The sequence below is a fragment of the Electrophorus electricus genome, chromosome 25, assembly GCF_013358815.1.
Source record: "Electrophorus electricus isolate fEleEle1 chromosome 25, fEleEle1.pri, whole genome shotgun sequence".
Lineage (NCBI taxonomy): Eukaryota > Metazoa > Chordata > Actinopteri > Gymnotiformes > Gymnotidae > Electrophorus > Electrophorus electricus.
Window position 1 is genome coordinate 8,401,681 of NC_049559.1, and position 19,319 is coordinate 8,420,999.

General features: G+C 43.5%; 1 protein-coding gene across 3 annotated transcripts in view; it reads left to right on the forward strand.

Moving 5' to 3' along the window:
* Nucleotides 1–19,319, forward strand: part of fgf14 (fibroblast growth factor 14) — a 101,101-nt gene that overhangs the window by 50,295 nt on the left and 31,487 nt on the right. The window contains exon 1 of one of the 3 annotated variants that reach the window (XM_035522810.1): nucleotides 15,097–15,711. The exons of the other annotated variants lie outside the window; for them this stretch is intronic. Coding sequence (XP_035378703.1) covers nucleotides 15,519–15,711 — 193 coding nt within the window. The 5' untranslated portion in view covers nucleotides 15,097–15,518. Of the gene's footprint in view, nucleotides 1–15,096; nucleotides 15,712–19,319 lie in introns of those variants that run through there. 3 annotated transcript variants of the gene reach the window in all.

Here is a 19,319-nt window from a genome sequence, read left to right on the forward strand (position 1 = left end):
ATCCCAGAGTCTGTGAGTTAACGAAACGTATTATTTGAAGTTTAATCGTCGTTAAAACGACCTAACACTGGATGTGTTTTCTTGTTGGGTTTTTTTGCAGCTATTTAAACAGCATTTCCTTACTCTGAATGCAACTGCACAAAGCAAGGTGTGTGTGTGTGTGTGTGCGTAAGATACTATGTGCCATAGAATCACAGCCAAGTGGAGTCGGGCTGTTGAATGAGACTCTTCTGGTACCTCTCGAAGGTGAATCTGTGTTGCAGAGTCCGCACTGCGAATGCATTGACACTGGGTTTCTCTCGGGCTTCTAAATATCCACAGAAAGTCATCTAAACTTGAGCCGTTTCTTTATGCATGGCTCCTTTCCAGCTGATAATTCCGTTGCTCCTACATGCCTCTAATAAATATAGCATTACTGTATCTCCCTGCTATGCGATGTAACACAGTGAAGCTTAAAGGGAAAGTCAAGCATTTTTCACAAACTCTTCTGTGTTTTAAAACGATTAATGCTGGAATAGTAATATATAATGCAAAATGTACCTTTCAATGGCTTCCACAGGGCACAGACCCACATAGAGTTACATACATAAAGCTACATAAACTAAAAACAGTTTCTAGCTATTACAGCTTTAGGATGCCACGTTAATTAATTTGTGATCTAATGCATCTACTAAAACATATTAGACTAAAAGAATTATTTGCCTGTTAGCATCATGGTAAGCATTTTGGTCATATGATCTGTAGGTATATGGATTACTCAAACAAACAAAATAGTACACCGCTAAATCATATTTACTGCCCACTCCCTGCTCTTAATGTATCTTTTCTTAATTAGAGCGGATATACTGACACGCTGTCTAAAGATAGCCCACACTGTAACATTCATTTGGAGTAAGTGCTTCTCGAAGACTTAATAAGACCATCCCGTGCATAATTATGCTGCTCCAGTGTTATAATTTGCATAGATGCTAATAAGCACAGTGGGCGGGGCAGGTAAAGTGGGAATGTGAGGGCTCGCTGTGATTGGCTCACTGTTTCCCACTTTTGTCACGTGATGTCCACTAGGGTGAGTCCAAGTGCTTTTTGTAGCCCAATAATTGCATGGCTTTGTCTGCTGCCATTTTAATACAGGCTCATGCACGGCGCAAATAGGAATGAGGAGTTTTGTGTAAGACCAGGTGAACGTAATAAACTGTGGCAGTTTTAGAACTCTTCATGTCTATATGTATTAAATACTATACAGTGTGTTGAAAAGATTGCAAACCCATTTTGAATTGCCTGGTTTTCTGCATGAATACCCCCGAAAATATGATCTGATCTTCTTCTCATTATAAATAAATAAGGATTATGTGTTCCAATCAGCTCAAGTGTTAGCTTGACCGGACCTGCTATATAAAAGCCCCACCGTTTTGGTTACTTTGCTCTCTAAAAACGAGTGTCAAGAGTATGGAGATGTTATAGATTCCCAGTGGGTCCATACTGGATTAGTTTGATGGCTGAGGCAAAAGTTGAGTATTTTTGTAAATGTACACAGCATTATATTTGTAGACTACATGGCATGGCAATAAAATATTGCATGTCGGCACATATCAGAAGCGTTTGATGGAGGCAGTCTAATTGGTGTGGGCTGCATGCGCTCTCAGGGTCTGGATCGCTTACAGTCATTCAATCAGGAAATCAGGGAAAAATTATTTGATTACGTCTGATTTGACTGTTGAAGTAAGCCATGCCAAAATTGTACATACATTAAAATGTTTTAAAAATAGTTTCAAATAAGAATATAGAAAATGTTTATCCGAATAAAAATCATGCGCTTGGTTTGTTAAATGAGTCTTCAATAAATATCACTATGACATAATAGATATGATATGATAAAGTACATTTTCCATTTTCCATTTTAGACGGCATTAATGGAGCAATAGAGAAATAAAGGGTGCACAGGCCTTTTACTGTAGGTGTGGTCATTCGTGGTTTATACATATTAAGTGTGGGTATGAAAAAAGGCTCTGATATGTTATTGAATGATAATCTTAGGAATCTTACTAATTTCCCTTGCAGCATTATACATTCCTGGCTGTACATGTAGTGTGTGGTCATTACGGCTGGGCCAAACACACACACACACACACACACACACACACACACACACACTTGGAAGCACTGGTCTTGCTCTGAAAGGATGTCATGGTGGTGTTACTACAGGAGACTGGAGGAATCTCTATGTATTTTTAAAGTTGCACCATTAGCCAGGGCCTTATTCGGTGATGGCTTAGAGTTATGGGCTTAACATGGAGATGCTGCTTTACGGTAAAGTTAAGGGCTTTATATGGCAAAAAACAGTTCACAGTGAGTTACTGATCATTTAATGCATCATGACAATACCAGTACTGTATTGTGCAACCTAAATTTCAGAAGGCACTGTGACTGTGTGGTTAGACAGCTGTGTGTATACTCTTGTTTAGCGTGTATGTAACCTGTTTACTTGTTTACTCTTGTGAATTGTGAATGCATGCATGCTGCTCTTCTGCAGCATCAAAAAGTGGCATCTTTGCTCTTTATTCTCTCCCTCTATCTCTTTATTCTCTCTCTCTCTTTATTCTCTCTGTTCTCTCTCTCTCTCTTTATTCTCTCTCTCTCTCTTTATTCTCTCTGTTCTCTCTCTCTCTTTATTCTCACTATCCCTCTTTATTCTATCTCTCCTCTCTGTTCTCTCTCTCTCTCTCTCTCTCTCTCTCTCTCTCTCTCTCTCTCTCTCTCTCTCTCTCTCTCTCTCTCTCTCTCTCTCTCTCATAAGATGAAATAGCTCGGTGTGGCCACTTGAGGGCATCTTTGTTGTCCTAAGCAAATATTGACTTTTTCTTCAGGTCCTGACAGGTGTGTGTTTTTATTTTACCTGAACCCTTCAGGCTTACCTCTACCTGATGCCACATACGCCCTTCATCAGTCCAGCTTCATCACTCACAGCCGGTGTCCAGGTCGTGCTGCTATAGAAGGATTTTGAATATCCTGTAAGATCATGAGTGAGCATAGACATACTATTCACATGTCTTTGGCAAAACTGTGTAATATATTCTGGGAGCAATGTTTGTACTTAGTGGCTGTTGAGGGCTGTTTCAGTATTTTTAAGTACTAGCTGACTTAAGTACATTTACTAGTCAGAAAGTCAGAGAAACAAACATAGTTATGATGTAATGTTTTAAAACACACATTTTCCCCTGTTTCTTGAGCAAGTCAAGTCACTTAGTTGAGTGTGCTCTTGATCTCCCTCTTGTGGTGTTAATGTGGAATGGCAGCATAAAACAATTTTTTAAAATAAGTAGGGCTGCTTTATCGTTGTTTCAGTTGCAGTTAACCAAATGTTAGTCCGTATGTAACTAACTAGTTAATCAATATGTAACTAACTAATTACTAATAATTAAAAATGGGCTCAAAATTAGACAATTAGACCAACTCAAAGTTAAAACATTTTTTGCCTCTTAAATTTGAAGCTTGAGTAAAGAATGGCTGGATTTGTCTGACTAGATTTTTGGAACTGTAACAATATAGAATGTTGAAGTTCCAAAAATATGTCACCCACTGAAAACAGAACTGAGTAAGCACACCATGCTGCGTTATGTTTGGGGCAGCTTTCATTCCACAGGTGTTTAGGATACACAGTGTCACTGGTTTCCATTCAAGTGACTTGATACCTTCATGTCTTTTCAGCTTTGGAGCCTGTTCATATATTTGTGTCCTCGCCCATAACAGTTAAGGACTCCTAATTAAGGACACTGAATAACCAGATTGCTTTGATGCTGAAATCTTGTCAGGTGTGATGTGCAAAGCACGGGGTAAGGAAGGAGTGTGCTGGTTTACCTGCCACTCTGTGTCGAGGCTAAAAAAGCCCTCGATAGCCACAGGCCTTTGTCTTCTCTGAGCTGGTGATCAGGCCGGTGCACCACTACCACTTTGATTAGTGTGTGTGTGTGTGTGTGTGTGTGTGTGTGTGTGTGTGTGTGTGTGTGTGTGTGTGTGTTTGTGTGCACTGCAGTTTACACAAGCACACTGCCATCATGCCTAATGCAGCCCTGTCTCTTTCTGCAGTTGTTTTGTTTTCCATAGCGGGATAATAACTTTTGCCGCTGGCGGTGAAAAACCTGACGCTGTGATACTGCTCCACTCTAACAGGAGCATGGGAGACCGGTCTGTTGTCAACGGGAATGAGACACAGCATGCGTGACCTGGAGCACATGTCGCTTTACATGTTCGCCCATCACATGGGCAGTCAGGAGAGCCCTGCCCACACCCCCCTGTTTAAAATTTGAATGGAAGGGTCCAAAATGGCCTCACAAATGTGTGTCACAGTGGCGCATATCACCATCTCATTAAGAACACTGTCTTGCTCTGTCTCTCTACTCTGAGTCCTGGGAGAGATGTCTCTGTCGTTTGCTTCCACGACGTCTTTACCGCCTGGTGCAAGATTCACCGGTGCTTAAAAAACGAATCACATGCTTGGTTAGAAATGATCAACAGCTTAAGCTGTACTGCTACCCATTCCTCCTCGTCCGCGTCACAGTTCACGTTTCAAAGCTTGGCGCGTGCTCGGATAGAGATTATTTGTAAGCAAGTCGGAGAGCATTAAATAAGCCAGAGAGGTCAGCAGACAGTCACTCGCCTGTGTTTGCTCGGAGATGCATTATTGTTCCACTTTCGCTGTGTACACTGGGAGTGGGTTTATTCTGGCCTAACATACTGCCACCAGGGGTAATCGTGGGAGCATTGAAAGAGAAGCTGCCATGGTCTGTGTGTGTGGGTGTTTATGTGCGTATGCAGTTATGTGTCTGTATCCAGTTGTCCTGGTTGACACCTATGTTAACTCATGCCGATGCCATTATCATCTACACCTGTGTGAAGCCGGCCAGGCCTGGCTCACGTTCCGCACGCTGGCCTCCACTGATAAACAGGCCTGGGTCTGGTTTCCGTCTTGCTGTTCTGTCCTGCTGACCTTTCCACTGGTGTCACTGACACCACATGTCCCTGTATGACCTTTAGTCCTGTCACTGGACACTCCCCCCAAGGCATAGCAGTCACTGGTAATGCAACTGAGTGTTTTAATAATGACTGCTACGTTATACTAGTGCGCCCTCTACAAGTAAATAGAGACAGATTTTGTTGGTTTTGTGTGGTGATGATGTTGAGTGATGATGATGTTGTGTGCAGAGTTGCTTTAATTTGAAGGTACTGACATCTCTGTTGGATGAATTATAACCCATTTAAAATCATATATAATGTATAATATATATTAGTGCCCTCTAAATAGTCCCCAGTATTTCATGGTGTAATAGGTACTTTGACAAATTGACATAAATACTATTTGGCTCCAGATTCTTTGCAGTAGATGATTGAAGTCTCTGACTCATAAACAGTGCTGTACTCCCCTGTGATGCTCTGGCAAGACTATATTTCAGTCCCTACATTTTTTGCTGGGTTTCCAGTAAGTGACATGCATGCACAAATGGGCCTGTTCTGTGCATAGCTATGTCTCACAGAGGAGGTAGTGTGCTTGGATCATAAGGATCACAACATTTTTTCCTCCACCTTCAAGCCATTCTGACTTTGTCCCAGGAATCTCGGCACCTATTGGCTGATGCGTTTATCCAAAAATACCTTACAATTATGACTGAGCAATTGAGGGTTAAATGTCTTGCTCAGGGGCTCAACAGCAGCAACTTGGTAATAGTGGGGCTTGAACTGACAACCTTCTGCTTAGTAGTCAAGTACCCTAATCACTGAGCTGCCACTGCCACTGGTTTGCGTTGCGTGCTAAAGCACCTGAGGTCATGCTGGACTTTCTTCTTGATGGTCTTTGCCACACCTTCTCTGTTCTCCAGTGTTGCTGACTGAAGGTCTTCGTCCATCCTCTGTGCTCTGAGGCTTTGCTGTAGTTGAGATCACTGGGTGTCACAGCCCATGCGACTGGGACAGACACGCACTTGGTCCTCATCCTGAGAAAAAAGAGCAAAACACTCCAGACGCAAATAGAAACAATCTGGATGTGATCTAGAATAAACTCTAGATCTTGCGCTGTCTTTTCTATGAGGTGCGTAGGCTAATAACCAGTAATGGCCACACTCCTTATTCCTCAGCAGCCAGTTAATCGTTTCTCTTTCTTTCCTCTTTCGTGCCTTCTTTGATTCTGATGATCTTGTTTTGATTCTTTCTTGTTTTGCTTTGTGAGAATTTCACATCATAGAGATAAGCTTTCATGGATTTGTGTGAGGGCGTGGCGATCGAAGCTGAAGTGTTGCATGTAAATGCCGCACTCTTTTTGCTGTTTCAGATCGGGTTGAATGGCTGCAGGCTTCGCACAGTTCCCATCAGACCATCGCACTCCCTTCTCTGAAACACAGCTTGCCTTTTCTTTGCAGAGTAAATGGCAACCAATTTTTAATTTAGATTCTTTGACACCATTATATGGTTGGCATGCGCCTAATATCCTAATTATTTTTAAGCAATTAAAATAAGATGAGATTACTTTATTGAGCCTCGTGGGGGAATTTCGGGTGATGCAACAGAATTAATATAGTTAATAGTTGAATAAATAAGAAGAATAGAGAAGAATTACAATAACATACAGTAAAAATAAAACCTATGGGGATAATTTACGATACTATTCACAATTGCCCAAGTGCAACCCTGTCCACTAGTGATACGTGCTGACTAGTGATATGGAACGTAACGGAAGTGACAGCCTGAAACAGTAACAAGGGTATATGGTATAATTAATATTAATTGACAAATCTTAATGGAAATCTAAAGCATACATCTCAGTTTGTGTTATTGTTTGGGAGCTTGTGTGTGAGCGTAGTAAACGGCAGGAGACACAAAGGTTTGATGCCCTGTGGAGATAGTTCTGGCTGTCACATGGTTTCTCTTGAGTCCTGTAGACAGATATCCTTGTGGTAGTGCAGCTCTCATCTGTGAACTTGCCTGAAATGATGCCGTCTGCTAATGAACTGAGCATAGCGGAGTACATAAATGTGGTCCAGCACAGGATTTTGATGTCAGGAGATGGAGTCTGCTGTTTGGCATTCTGAAGCACGGCAGCACAAAAGTAGCTCCCTTCTTCCCCGGCTGCACATTCACCGCTCCCTGCGTTCTGGACAATTCTGTTGCTCGGTCTCATTATTCTTGCAAAGAGAATTCTTCCCTTTGCTTTGATTTGCATCGCATTTTTAAGGCCTGTCTCCCCCTCTGTGTCTTTCATGATGCAACATTGCACTTAGCACACATTTAATTTACACTAAATCAGACTTTAAAGACTTTAAAACACAGTTTTCTACAAGCTGACTCGCAGCAAACGCCACAGAGGAATGCCCGGCAGTGGCCACAGACCTCCTGCTCACAGCTTTGAGGGTGAACGATGGGTATACTTAGCGTTAGAATTCGCGAAGAGGGTGTGTGGAATTGTGAGGCTCTTTTAAAAGGCCATGAACACATTCCGGTGAGAACGTTCCTACACCAGCACACATTAACATGTTAACAGCTGTGGCCCTGTCATCCTGACTGAACCAACACGAACCTAATTCCCTTTCCACGGTGCAGCCTGCACTGTTCGCTCGAGTGTGAGTACTTGGAAGTCCCCTGGGCTTCCACTCGGAGATTAGAGTCCCCTCCACCGCCTCATCTCTTTTTTCTCTCTCTCAGCAGAGGAAAGCGGTGTTTACTAGGAGGAATATCAGCTACTTTATGTTTACAGACTCCTTTTGGATATTTTCGCTCCAATGCTGACGGGGCACTTTTGGGAGTTGCGTAAAATAGGATCAGAGGACAAAGGCAGGCATGCCAGACGCCCGCCACGTCTCCCCTGGATGGCGAGGAGCTTAGCTGAGTTCACAGTCGGAGAGGTTCTCCGGGTCTTTCCTCTTTATATGCCCCCCGGCCCCCCCCGCCCCCTTTCAGGTGCCATCCTGCGATTACAGAGATGCAATATGAGGGACAGGGCATCGCTCCTGCTGGTTAAGCATGGCCGTGGTGGGAGCAGGCCACTGTAGTGCCAGCGTGGTGCCAAACCGTCTGAGCCACTTCAGTTTGAGGTGATGCTGCAGGCAGCCTGTTCTTAGTGAAGCCACGGCTCGTTAAAGACCGCTTTCCTGAGCTGTTTTTACAACGGGAAATATTCCCACTGCCTTAACACCAGGTCTTTAGCTGTTGTCTGTTTGATTCATTACGGACCAGATTCTTGTGCACGTGAGTGGCTCTTAAGGAACGATTTCTGACTCCGACTTCAGGCAGATGTTACGCATTTGGAATGAGACTCGGACATGCCTCATTCGTTTGGAAGTTACAAGAATCCTCATAGATGTCCTATTGCTTATTCTAACATGCTAACTGGCTGATTATGTCCTTACGAACAACAGTTCTGTGCTAAATAACATGTAATCTGTGCTAAATAACATGTAATCTGTGCTAAATAACATGTAATCTGTGCTAAATAAGATGGAATCTGAAAAGTGGGTTTTTTGTTTAGGCTTGTCTGCACAGTTTAGAGAAGCAGCTTCATTCATTATCTCCTGTTAAGCCACACTTGCTCTTTTCATCTCTCTAATAAGACTTCTTGCTGATCTTTAAATGTCGGGTGAAATGGCGGAGCCCTGCAGCGCAAGCCGGCTCTTCTTCCATCGATCGGCACAGGTCCCTCTCACTTTCACTGGGACACAGACACAGTACAGACGGGTGCCGACTCAACCCTCTGGAGCCGGTGATTACGCCAGAGCAATTACGCCACGAGACGTCGCAGCATAACAACACGGTCAAGTGGAACAATACTGTCAGCATCGCTGCATTGAAAGCGCTGGCTTGAAACGGCATTTGAGTTTTTGTTTGCTTTCGACAGACCAAGTGGAAATGAAACACAGTTTGATTTTATCTCAATTTTACATTTACGCATTCACAATTGCAACCTTTAAAATGCTTCACTGAGTACGCCTGTGTGTTTTATAGTAATAAAACCCCCCTAATTTTTGAAATTTGACTTTTGAAACATTTTTTATGTTTGTTTGGGTCCAATAGGTTCATAAAGTATGTTGAAGTGAAAAAACAACTCATCTATGTCAGGTTATGGAGGTGATGATGTACTGAAAAAGATACCCAGTATTAAAAAATGGCCAAAATAACCCAAGATTCCTGCGGGTTAAAGCAAAGAGGCAGTAAAGGTTGCAGCCTGTGCTGGTCTCCAGTCATAGTCTTTCCCGGGTTTCATGATGCTAACTTTAGCATCCTTAGCTGAAATGACTCCATGTTTTACCCTGAATGACGCCATGCAGGAAATCACAGTGAGGCACAGGCCAGGTAGCAGTGCAAACAGTTTGAAATAAGGACAGAAATCATGCAGGAGGTATTGGTATCACACTCTCTTTTTCAGGAGATTTTGTTTTGTTACTTCTTCATTGTGACTTTGATGATGCAAGTACTTGCGTTTTAAATGTCCGCAAAATGTCCCTCTGTCTAATTAATACCCATTTATTTATGCAGCATTCAAGATTTATATACGCATTGTGCATACATACATTCTATATTCTTATATTCTCTGATCATTATTTCTTACGTAACATAAACTCACTTCAGTATACAGTACCGAAACTCCTGTTATTGATGTAAAATAGTAACTATTTGTAGCAGTGCAAAGCCATCAGGGCATTTGGAAACGTGGAGGACTCCTACAAAGACCGAGACCTAATCATTTAGGCTCTCAGTATCTCTCCCTTTTAGTATGTTGTCGGATAATTCACTCCAAACCCTAATGGACCATTCTGAAACACTTAAGCAGAGCTCCCGGTTCTCACCCTGCTCTTGTGCTCATAACGGGCAGCTGCTTAGGCTAGTGAACAGTGTTAACTGCAACTGTTCCAGGTGATGGAGGCCTTTTATGGCAAACGCACCAAGGCCCTGTGTGTCGAGAGGGCGGGATGAACTGCCGACTTTTGGAGTGCGATATAATCGATTCAAGCAAGTCAGGTGCTAAACCTTTTCTTTACGAACCCCTGTCAAAAAGTGCGGTCTTCATCTTACTGTTGCTCCCGTGACGGTGGCTAAATGAAACCCACGGTGGCATAGAGCAGTAGGGACAGGCGGCTGGGCTGTTTCCCACCACTGACGTTTGTTGCGTCCTTCGGCAGAGTGGAATTCTGGTGATCGGATTTCCGCGCCAGTCCTATGCCTTTTTTGTCTACAAGCTCCATCTCCTTCCGCATGCCACGCGGGCTGCTAGGTAGCACACTGCGGCTCTATTAATCCGAGCTTTTACTCATCCGGTGACCTCTTCCTGGCAGGGGGAATGGGATCTTTTACTGTGGGGTCCACACAGCGGCTGTGACTGTAATGGCATTTGCAGGGCTGCCTCTTCATGCTCCGCTCAGCTCCTCTTTAGTGTTCGTGAGATGATGCCCAAAGCTTCTTTCTGGAAGATGGAATTTATTTATTTATTTTTGTGGTTGTGTGAATCTGCGTTGTAATACACTTTATAAATTACAACTGATAATCAGTTCAATAGTTGAATCCCCTGTAATATATCTGTTGTGACGAATGTAATAGTCAGTATTGTAAATATTGTAAATTACATCCGCATTTAAACATGCATGGTGAATTTGGCACTATGAAGGCTATAGATGTGTCAACATTATGCAGGTGAACCCATTTAAAGCACTTGATAGACAGGATGGTGATCCAGCACAGGAATGACTGCAATAAGAGCACTGATACTCACACTAAAGTGTGCTAAAACTCACACTAAAGAGTGCTAAAGAAGAAAAGAACAGCAATTACACGGTGACGCAAAAACAGAAAGGAGGATCGAGAACAAAAACGAGAACAAATATGTTAGTTTAACTGGTTTGGTTGGAGCATACTGAATTTAAGTATTTGATTGAAGTAAGTGACTCATTAATAACCATTGGGAGACAGCAATGTGATCTCTTGCTTTTCCAGCTTCAAATAGCTGTTGACCCAGGGATTATTAGAGCTGTACGTATGGGATCCAGATGTGTTATTATGAGACCTGTCAGGGAGAGAAATCTCCTTGGCATAGAGATGGAAGCCTGGATCCCAGGAGAGAAAATTTAGAGGTGACTTTTTCTTCCAAAACTGGTGATCTAGTGTGAACGTATGCATTGCATAGAAATAGCTATCATCATTGTGAGCATATATCTGTGTCACTGAGGGTTGTTTTGAAAATGTTTATGATAAGTAGCATCTGTTCTTTGGGTTAACCTTGTCTTGAAATATTTCGATCTTGATAGTCCTGCTCATACTGAACATGTTCTTACAGATCTGGATTTAAAATACAGAGCCAGAATTAATCCTGGTTAAATGCGCTTCACTTTTCCTGATCTGAATGCATTTGATCTTGGCCAGATTTGGTGCAGACTGTGAGCTCTGACTAACCACGTTAGCTCTAGCCCCTATAAATGGGGTTGTGCCACGGTCTGTCAGAACTGCAGAAGTGATCTCACCTCTGTTGAATTTGCAATGGGTTTGCCATGGAGGCTCATACCTTCAGGAGGAAAAAAAACGTCTAGGTTTGGACTCGCGGTCCTATTTCAATCACTTATCTCAAATGATCAGTAATGTCTGCAATGCATCGCTTTTTTTCCTCTTTTTATGTTACATTCAATATATCTGTTTATAGTGTTTAGCAAATAGAAGGCTTTGAGTCATTATTCTTTCTCCATTGTCTCTATCAGTAACATAATTCTCTTCTTTTTTCATTTCAAATATGGGTGGTACGAATGGCGAACATCTCATCTCATAATGACTAAACGCTAGGCTCTGTTTCTAAGCTGCCAGCCATGTCTTGTAGATAAAATGAGAGCATGGAAATACAGAACAGTTTAGGCTATAATTGCGCTGGAATTCCTTACATGCCTTACTGCATGGCATAGCTGTTGAATAATCTATAATATTTCACAGACGCCTTTGCTGTGGTTTTTTTTTTTTTTGTGGTTTGATTGTTTGTGTACTTCGCTTGACTGTCAGCTTTTCCCTCATCAATGATACTGGTGATATTCTAAACCCTGATATAAAGATTCTTGTCTTAATTACTGTAGCGTATTAAGGATCGATTCTAAACAATATTGCTGTCCAAAATAAATGTGGAGTAAATCCATGATTTAAATTTTGCTTGTCGCGGTTACGTTAGGGTATTTTTTACAATGAGTTCTAGGGACCTTTCAGCCAAAAAGTGGACTGGGCAGAACTGCAAATGACTGTGGAAGTAGAAACATCGCCTCACATTTAGACTTTTATACCTGTCATAATACAGTCCATAAAGATAATTATTGTCACGGAACGCCCCCCCCCGTCACGTGGTACGGGGGGGGGTCACCCTTGTAAGTAGCCACGCCCTCCGTGATAGAGCGCACCTGCACGGGGTTTAACGTTGACTGTTTGTCTGTCTGTTTAAACCGCCGTCAGTGTGCGCCTCAGTGTTGGTCATTGTTAGTGTCGGTGTATGTTTGCGTTAGCCATCGTCGATGTTTATGTAGTCGTTTGTGTTACATGTCAGTAAATGTTCCACAGCGTCAAGGGAGTCTGTGCATCCTGCTCCGCGCCTAGCGGCACTCGGGCCAACGTTACAATTATGTTATTTGGACGTTCCTGGCTCAGTTACAGGAAGGGCGTTGCTAATGCCTCGATTGTGCAGTGAAGGATTCCCCCCAAGTCATATTTTCCTTCGTAAAGATGCGGTGACATTCGGTGGGCAGGAAGGCTGCCTCTTGAATATCCTCTGTGCAGCACGGTCAAGCTCATATTGTGTAAAGTGTCATTGTTGAGCTGACAGTGTCCGCTGCTGGTAGGAAAGCAAACTGCACTGCTTCAAAGTCATCACAACTACGAATGAGGAATACAACACGTTCCTGTCCCATTATCCCGCTTCGGGATTTGCTTATTCGTAAGGAAAAAAATAGGTGGACGTGCATATAAATTTGTCCGATCTATAATAAAAAAAAAAAAAAGTTGCTGTATTTTGGCAGCGATATGGCCTTATTTAAAATGGCTTTGTTTAAAATATGCTTTAAAGATTGCGGCTAGGAGGGGGCTCGGACTTACCTATCGCTACGTGTAAGCAGATAATGGTGGTTTAAATGGAACAATACACACACGCTCCAAGACGGAGTTTTAATTCCCGCGCACGCACCGACACGTAGTGCTAATTTTCATGCGAAACAGACTACGGCGCAGGCTGCACATATGAGTGACATGTTTTGGTACGTTAGAGTTACTGGCAGGCCTGTATGTTATAATTAGTGACAGGTGAGTATGTTTTGCTCGCTTTTTTTTTTTTTTTTTTTTTTTTTTTTTGCACGGGTTTGCGATGTTGTAAAAGCAGTCTCGAGCCTGGTACGGCCGATGAGCCGTGAAGAACGATCTTTGTCACGGTCCCCAAGCTTAGCCGGATATTCCTCTACTGCGACAAACAGCAGATGGCTCTCTTGAGTTTTTTTTTATTTCTTTGCCTGTGATTGAGTTTTTTTTCCGTGATATTGATCTAAATGAGAAAATACCCGGGATTATTGGGCCATGATATTAACTTGGCACGTCACCTCTTATCTCGGAATTCATTATTGTATGCTTAACCACAGGTGAGTGTGAGAGTGCACGACAAACAAAGGGTGAGAAATTCCGATTATTCATTCCTAGCAGAAATACAGCACGTGTACGCTGTATGGGTAATATGGGCGGTCAGTCGTAGGCTTTGACCATCGTTCGCTGTGCTACTCGCTACCTGTTTTCTCAAGCAGGAGGAGGCGCTGTCCGTAGTACTGAATTTAATTTCCGAGCACCAGGAGTCGGCTGGAGCAGCCATAGCAACTGTTTTCCTTGAAGCTTTCCCTCTTAAGTCAAATGATTAAACAGAAACTCTTCCTGGTAGGATTTCAGTAGTGACTACACGTAGTGTCACACGAGTTTATGAGCTCAAGGTGTTTTAATAGTAAGCCACATTGCATTTTTGCTCTTATGTTTACTTAATCCATGATTGACTCTGTTATTATTGAAAGAATCAGCGAAAGAATCATTTTAGTGTGTTCTATGACAAACAGTAAAATGCAATCTCATTAAAAATGTGAAGCCCATATTAAAATTAATAAAATATTATCTTAAGTAAATTTGGTGACTGTTTAATAAACGTTCTGTTGTGACCGACTTCTCGTTTGACACCTCGTTTGACTAAAGGTGTCTGTTATAAAATGGCTGTGTAAGCGTTATCAGCTCACAGTATACTGGAAAGCTACTTCCTTGAGAAACATGCTTGTTCTGCTTGTAGGCGAAGGTTGGGTTCTCTCTCTCCCCTTTGAAATCATGGCAAAGGAGGAGTTAGTCGTTAAGACTTGTTGATGCCGGAGATGCATTGATCTGTGCTCGAGACGGAAAGCGAGTGCCTTTCCCCCCCCCCTCGCGCGGGAGTTACAGACGCAAGTATGCTCTTGCCTTGAGGTGAAAACAAACGCGTTCGGCGCTTGTCTTTTTTTTTTCCTTTCCGTGCCAAGCGTTTGCCTTTCTAATAAAGAAATCATCTCGATAAGCATTTTGTGTTTGACGCTCCAAGCGTCTCGAGTTTATTTATTTGTAGGATACACGAGGCAGACGTCATTTTCATTACAGCCGGGTCAGTGTTGCTTACATTTTTTTTCCCTCCTCGACTGACTGAAAGGAAAAGAAAATGATGCATGTCATTTCTGAAACTCCGGCCGAGTTAAACCATGAATGTTTGGGGACGATCGTTTGAAGAGACATCAGAAGAAGTGTCTGGATATCCTAAAGACATCATAATTCCTTCGTTCAAACTTGCCACGGCGCGTCATTGTTACACCTGTCATTGCGACTAGCAATCGTCGCAAATGCTGAATATTTCCAAGATGAGTGCACGTTTTGTGAAAAGTACATTGCCGCTAAACTTGGTGAGTATGTGATCGGAGAGGTACTCGTCGCGGAGCTCCACTTGGGAGAAGGTGGACGATAATTAGAAGAAAACGGCATTTGTTTGGTCGGCGGCGGGCGCAACATTCGGCGTGGACGTCGCTGTCCAGGGTGCTGACTCCCAAAAGCTGAAAAGCCGGACAAAAAGAGAGGAAAGTTGCGGACACATCACACCCGAATGTAGGTAAAGCAGGCGACGTGCCTGGAACCGAAGTCATAATCGTCTAAGCGCTTCGCCGAAAAACCAGTATGCAGGTATGAGAAGTGAACCGTTTCGTGCGAGTTCTAAAACAGATGTTTTTGGAAACTGGATGAGCCTTAAGGAGAACATGAACCGCTAGCCTCCGAGAGGTACTTTTGCATCAATTATGTCAGCACAGAGTCTTTTTTTCCTCGTCATTTGCGTTCTCCGGGCATTACTGAATAATATCAATTAATACACCAGTCTCACCGAGGGCAGAGCAAACCACCGTAAATATGGGACAGTGATCAAGAGCGCGGACACTGAAGGAGGTTGTCGTCTGTGCTTTGTGTACAGAGTTAAACAGTTCAGTTTTTGAAACATGGCAGCGGCAATTGCCAGCGGTTTGATCCGGCAAAAGAGACAGGCGCGGGAGCAGCATCTAGACCGTCCCTCCACGAACAGGAGGAGGAAAAGCCCGAACAAGAACAAGGGTCTTTGCAACGGAAACCTTGTCGACATCTTCTCCAAAGTGCGAATCTTCGGCCTCAGGAAGCGGAGACTACGGCGACAAGGTGCGAGAAGTTCGCTCTACAGATTGACGGGCACAGTAACGTAAACAGTGAACGGCGTCTATTGTAGCTATACTCGTTATGCGCACACTCCATATCACCACACTCGCTGTCTCTTATTGCTTGTGAATAGTTTTTTAGGATGGACTAATTTAATTTATTCGCACCTTATTCGACGAACCCCGGAATTTATGTTTCCGCTGTCATGCGCGGAGAATAACAAGGGTCGCTCTTAGAAGTGTAGTCTGGAGCTCACACAGAACTAGACTGCGTCTCATACGTCTGAAACTGATTGTACAGAGAAGTTCCATGCGATGCTTCCGAAAGCATGCAGAATTGCCACAGTGCATTGTCAGAAGAGTATTGAATAGTGTTAAGATCAGGCGTCCAAACGCATAGTCAGCAGTAATCCATCGAACGAAATGTACCCTTCTAATGCCGTTAATATACCATTATTTCGATAGTGAATCCCGCCTCTCCGACTGTCTGGCTCATGTAGGCCGCATAAGCTTTTTTTATGTCAGATATATTCATTAGGCCTGTGTGTGTGTGTGTGTGTGTGTGTGTGTGTGTGCGCGCGCGCGCGCGTGTGTGTATATATCTTTTGTTTTGCTGTGTCTGAGCTGATGATTCATTTGTCTCAGTCGAGTGCAAAGTGAACAGCAGGTGTTAGACTTGTTGCGCAAAGATACTATCACAGATCATCAGTCGACAGCATTTAACAAATGGCAACTTCAGTGGAAATGTCAACAATTGAATATCCCACTGTATTCAGTTTAGAGAGTATGACGATAAAATCATGATCTCTTAGCACTGATGTAGCCATTTTGTGCAGTTGTATCCATTTTCTTTTTCTTCATTATCCCAGGACATAGCCAGTTTTTACTTGATAATAAATTAATAAATTTAAAATTTGCCGCCAGATATCCACACGTCCAGCATTTTAAATGCTCCTGTTATATCACATTGATTCATCATGTTTATGGCCTGTTCTTCAGTTTTATTGTTTGACTTCACTCTACTTGTGTGAATTTGGCATTACTTGGCATTTTAGCTTAATGCACAAAGAATTTTAAAAGGATTGATGTTTCACATTGTGAAAATTTACCTGACTGCTATGTATTGTTGGAACACAGTACAATATTATATTTGCATATAACAAAAGGACATCACATGGAAATGGAAAGCTTTGCTGTGTGTGTGTGTGCATGTGCGTGCGTATGTGTGTGTGTGTGTTTGTGTGTTTGTGTATGTATGCGCATGTGCTTGGATTGAACATAACTTTTTGTAAGTTGTGGATAATCACTTGCTTCGATAAGATGTGTTAATGCCAGCTAACAGTAAACGGTGAGGCCACAGGCTGATAAAATTCTAATATAGGCCACAGGTTGGTGTGCAGTATATCATGGTACCTGTCAGAGATGTCCAGAGGGCAATCTCAGCCAAATAAATAGTGAAGAAAAGATACACGCTGTTGCCAGGAGAGGCCGGGAGTGATGGATTAGGCCTCGGACCATCCCGGCTACACCTCATACCCCGTGACGGCCATCTTAGCCTGGCTGGGGAGCTGCTCATGGTCACCCTGTGCACCCTAGCCTTCAGGTGTGGTCATGCACTATGCTGAGTCGCTGCTGCCTGTGGCTCCTGCAAGCTGTGTGTGTCCCCTCTTAAGCAACCCACATGATCACATGGGAAACCAACCCCCAACCCCCCCCCCCCCCCCAAAGAGACTGGCTCAAACGGATGGTTTGTCTTGCTTTGGCAGCTGATGGCAAGTCTGGCACTCAGCTGGGGGCAGAGAGCCCCCTTCTGAGTCGTGCTGCGTACTTGCCGGCAGTATTTGTGATGGAGGTCCCTCTGGGAGTTACCTCATTAATTTCACATTGCTGTGAGATTTGGAAAATCTTTAGCAAGCTTTTTTTTTTCTTCCCAAGTTCAGCCATGAGGGATTGCTGGGTGCTGCATAGAGAAAGATGGTCTTTTTGTCTCTTCTCTCTCTCTCTCTCTCTCTCTCCTTTTCTCTCCTCCTCACATGTAATCCATGCGCTAAGGAAGAATAATGGTTTGTTTGCTGGGGCTTAATTCAGTAGGCAGCTGCGGGAAGGACGCACCCAGCAAATACACCCGAGCGCGGCCACCCATCTTAAGGAGCGCCGAGATGCGCTGGGCGCCCTCGTCGAAGGGGAAGTGGAAGCGTGGGCAAAGCATGTCAGGCTTGTGCAGAGGGCTGTCGCGCCTTGTGACTGGCACCTTGGACTCGGGCTGAACGCCAGTGTCAAGACTGGCGCACACGCCATTAAGCTCCTGCAGGAAAATGTCGGGCCTCTGAGGCATCACAAAGCATCAGGAACACGCTGGGTCCATCTTTTTTGGATTTTTAAAAATAGCTGATCGGTGAATTTTTTATTATTTTTTCCCACCGCTCTGGTGAATCTCCGAGTGCCTCAGCCGTAATACCAATATTCCGAGATTCAATTTGCTAAAAAGGTGCTGCCATCGCACGCCATGGTTTCACAAAAGCCGGCCCTGTTTTTGTTTGTTCTCCAGTGCTGGGGAAGGAAAGCTGCATGTTACGATCAGCGAAAGTCCCCGGAACGTCTTGCCAAACAGCTCGGCACATGAAAGGTGTCTATAGGCCAGGGAAACTGCGCGCTGCTTTCATTTATTTAATGTCTCCTTTGTGCGCCTGTTCCCTTCTGGTCTGGAGATCGAAGGAGGGGTGTTCCTTTGATTGCCTCTCAGCACTGGACCATGGTACAGTTTGTACCCTTTTTTTTTTTCATGGGCTCCACCATTCTTCATAGTCATGGAAATAAGATCAGGGTTTCGCTGAGGGGTTGTTGCTGAGTGTGTGCTCTGTCTGAAAAGGGAGATGAGTTTCTTGTGGTCAGTAGAAGGAGGCAGTGCTGCCTGTGTGATTTTGAAAGCTCTTCCGAACAATCGCATTGCACAGTGCTTGTTTAGCAAAACTAGCAAAACGCTTAACCCTGCTTAGCTTCCAGCATAGAATCCCTTTGAAGTAGAGCTTAGGAAATTTGCCACGGTCAATCTTAGGTAGTTTGCGTGGAGTTAGTATGAATAAACAGATTCACAAGAGCTCTTTGGAGCAGAGCGAGTTGAGGGTAACTCTTTGTGACCTTCAGCTGTTCAGAGGTCATGTGCTAACTTGGCAGAGTGGGCACGCCAGTCAAGATGCCACAGGCTGCTACAGCCTCAGCACTTCACTGCAAACACCATCAGGCTAATAAACAGGAGAGAAAACCTGACAGCTGTTCCTTAATTCCATCTTCAAAATGGGTCAGTTCGGCACAGCTTCTGGTCGGTTGTTGTGTCCAATTAAACTGTTCAGTGGGAAGGAAAACCACTGGTGGAGATTAGTTTTTAATCTCCCTTCATGTTGTGCTTCATTAATATGTCAGATGAATCCTGGATTCTCTCTATTATGCTAGAAGTGTTTGGAAGTGTTATGCCTTTGTGCTTCTGGCCGAGGTAATGCTTGTATGGCAAGCGCTGAATAGAGTTTGCCAAAGGAACTGCTGCTTGATGTCGCTCTAAACATGTGTCCTCTCTAGTGCCATATCTCTCTTTTCAGCTGTCGATGAGCTTTGTGG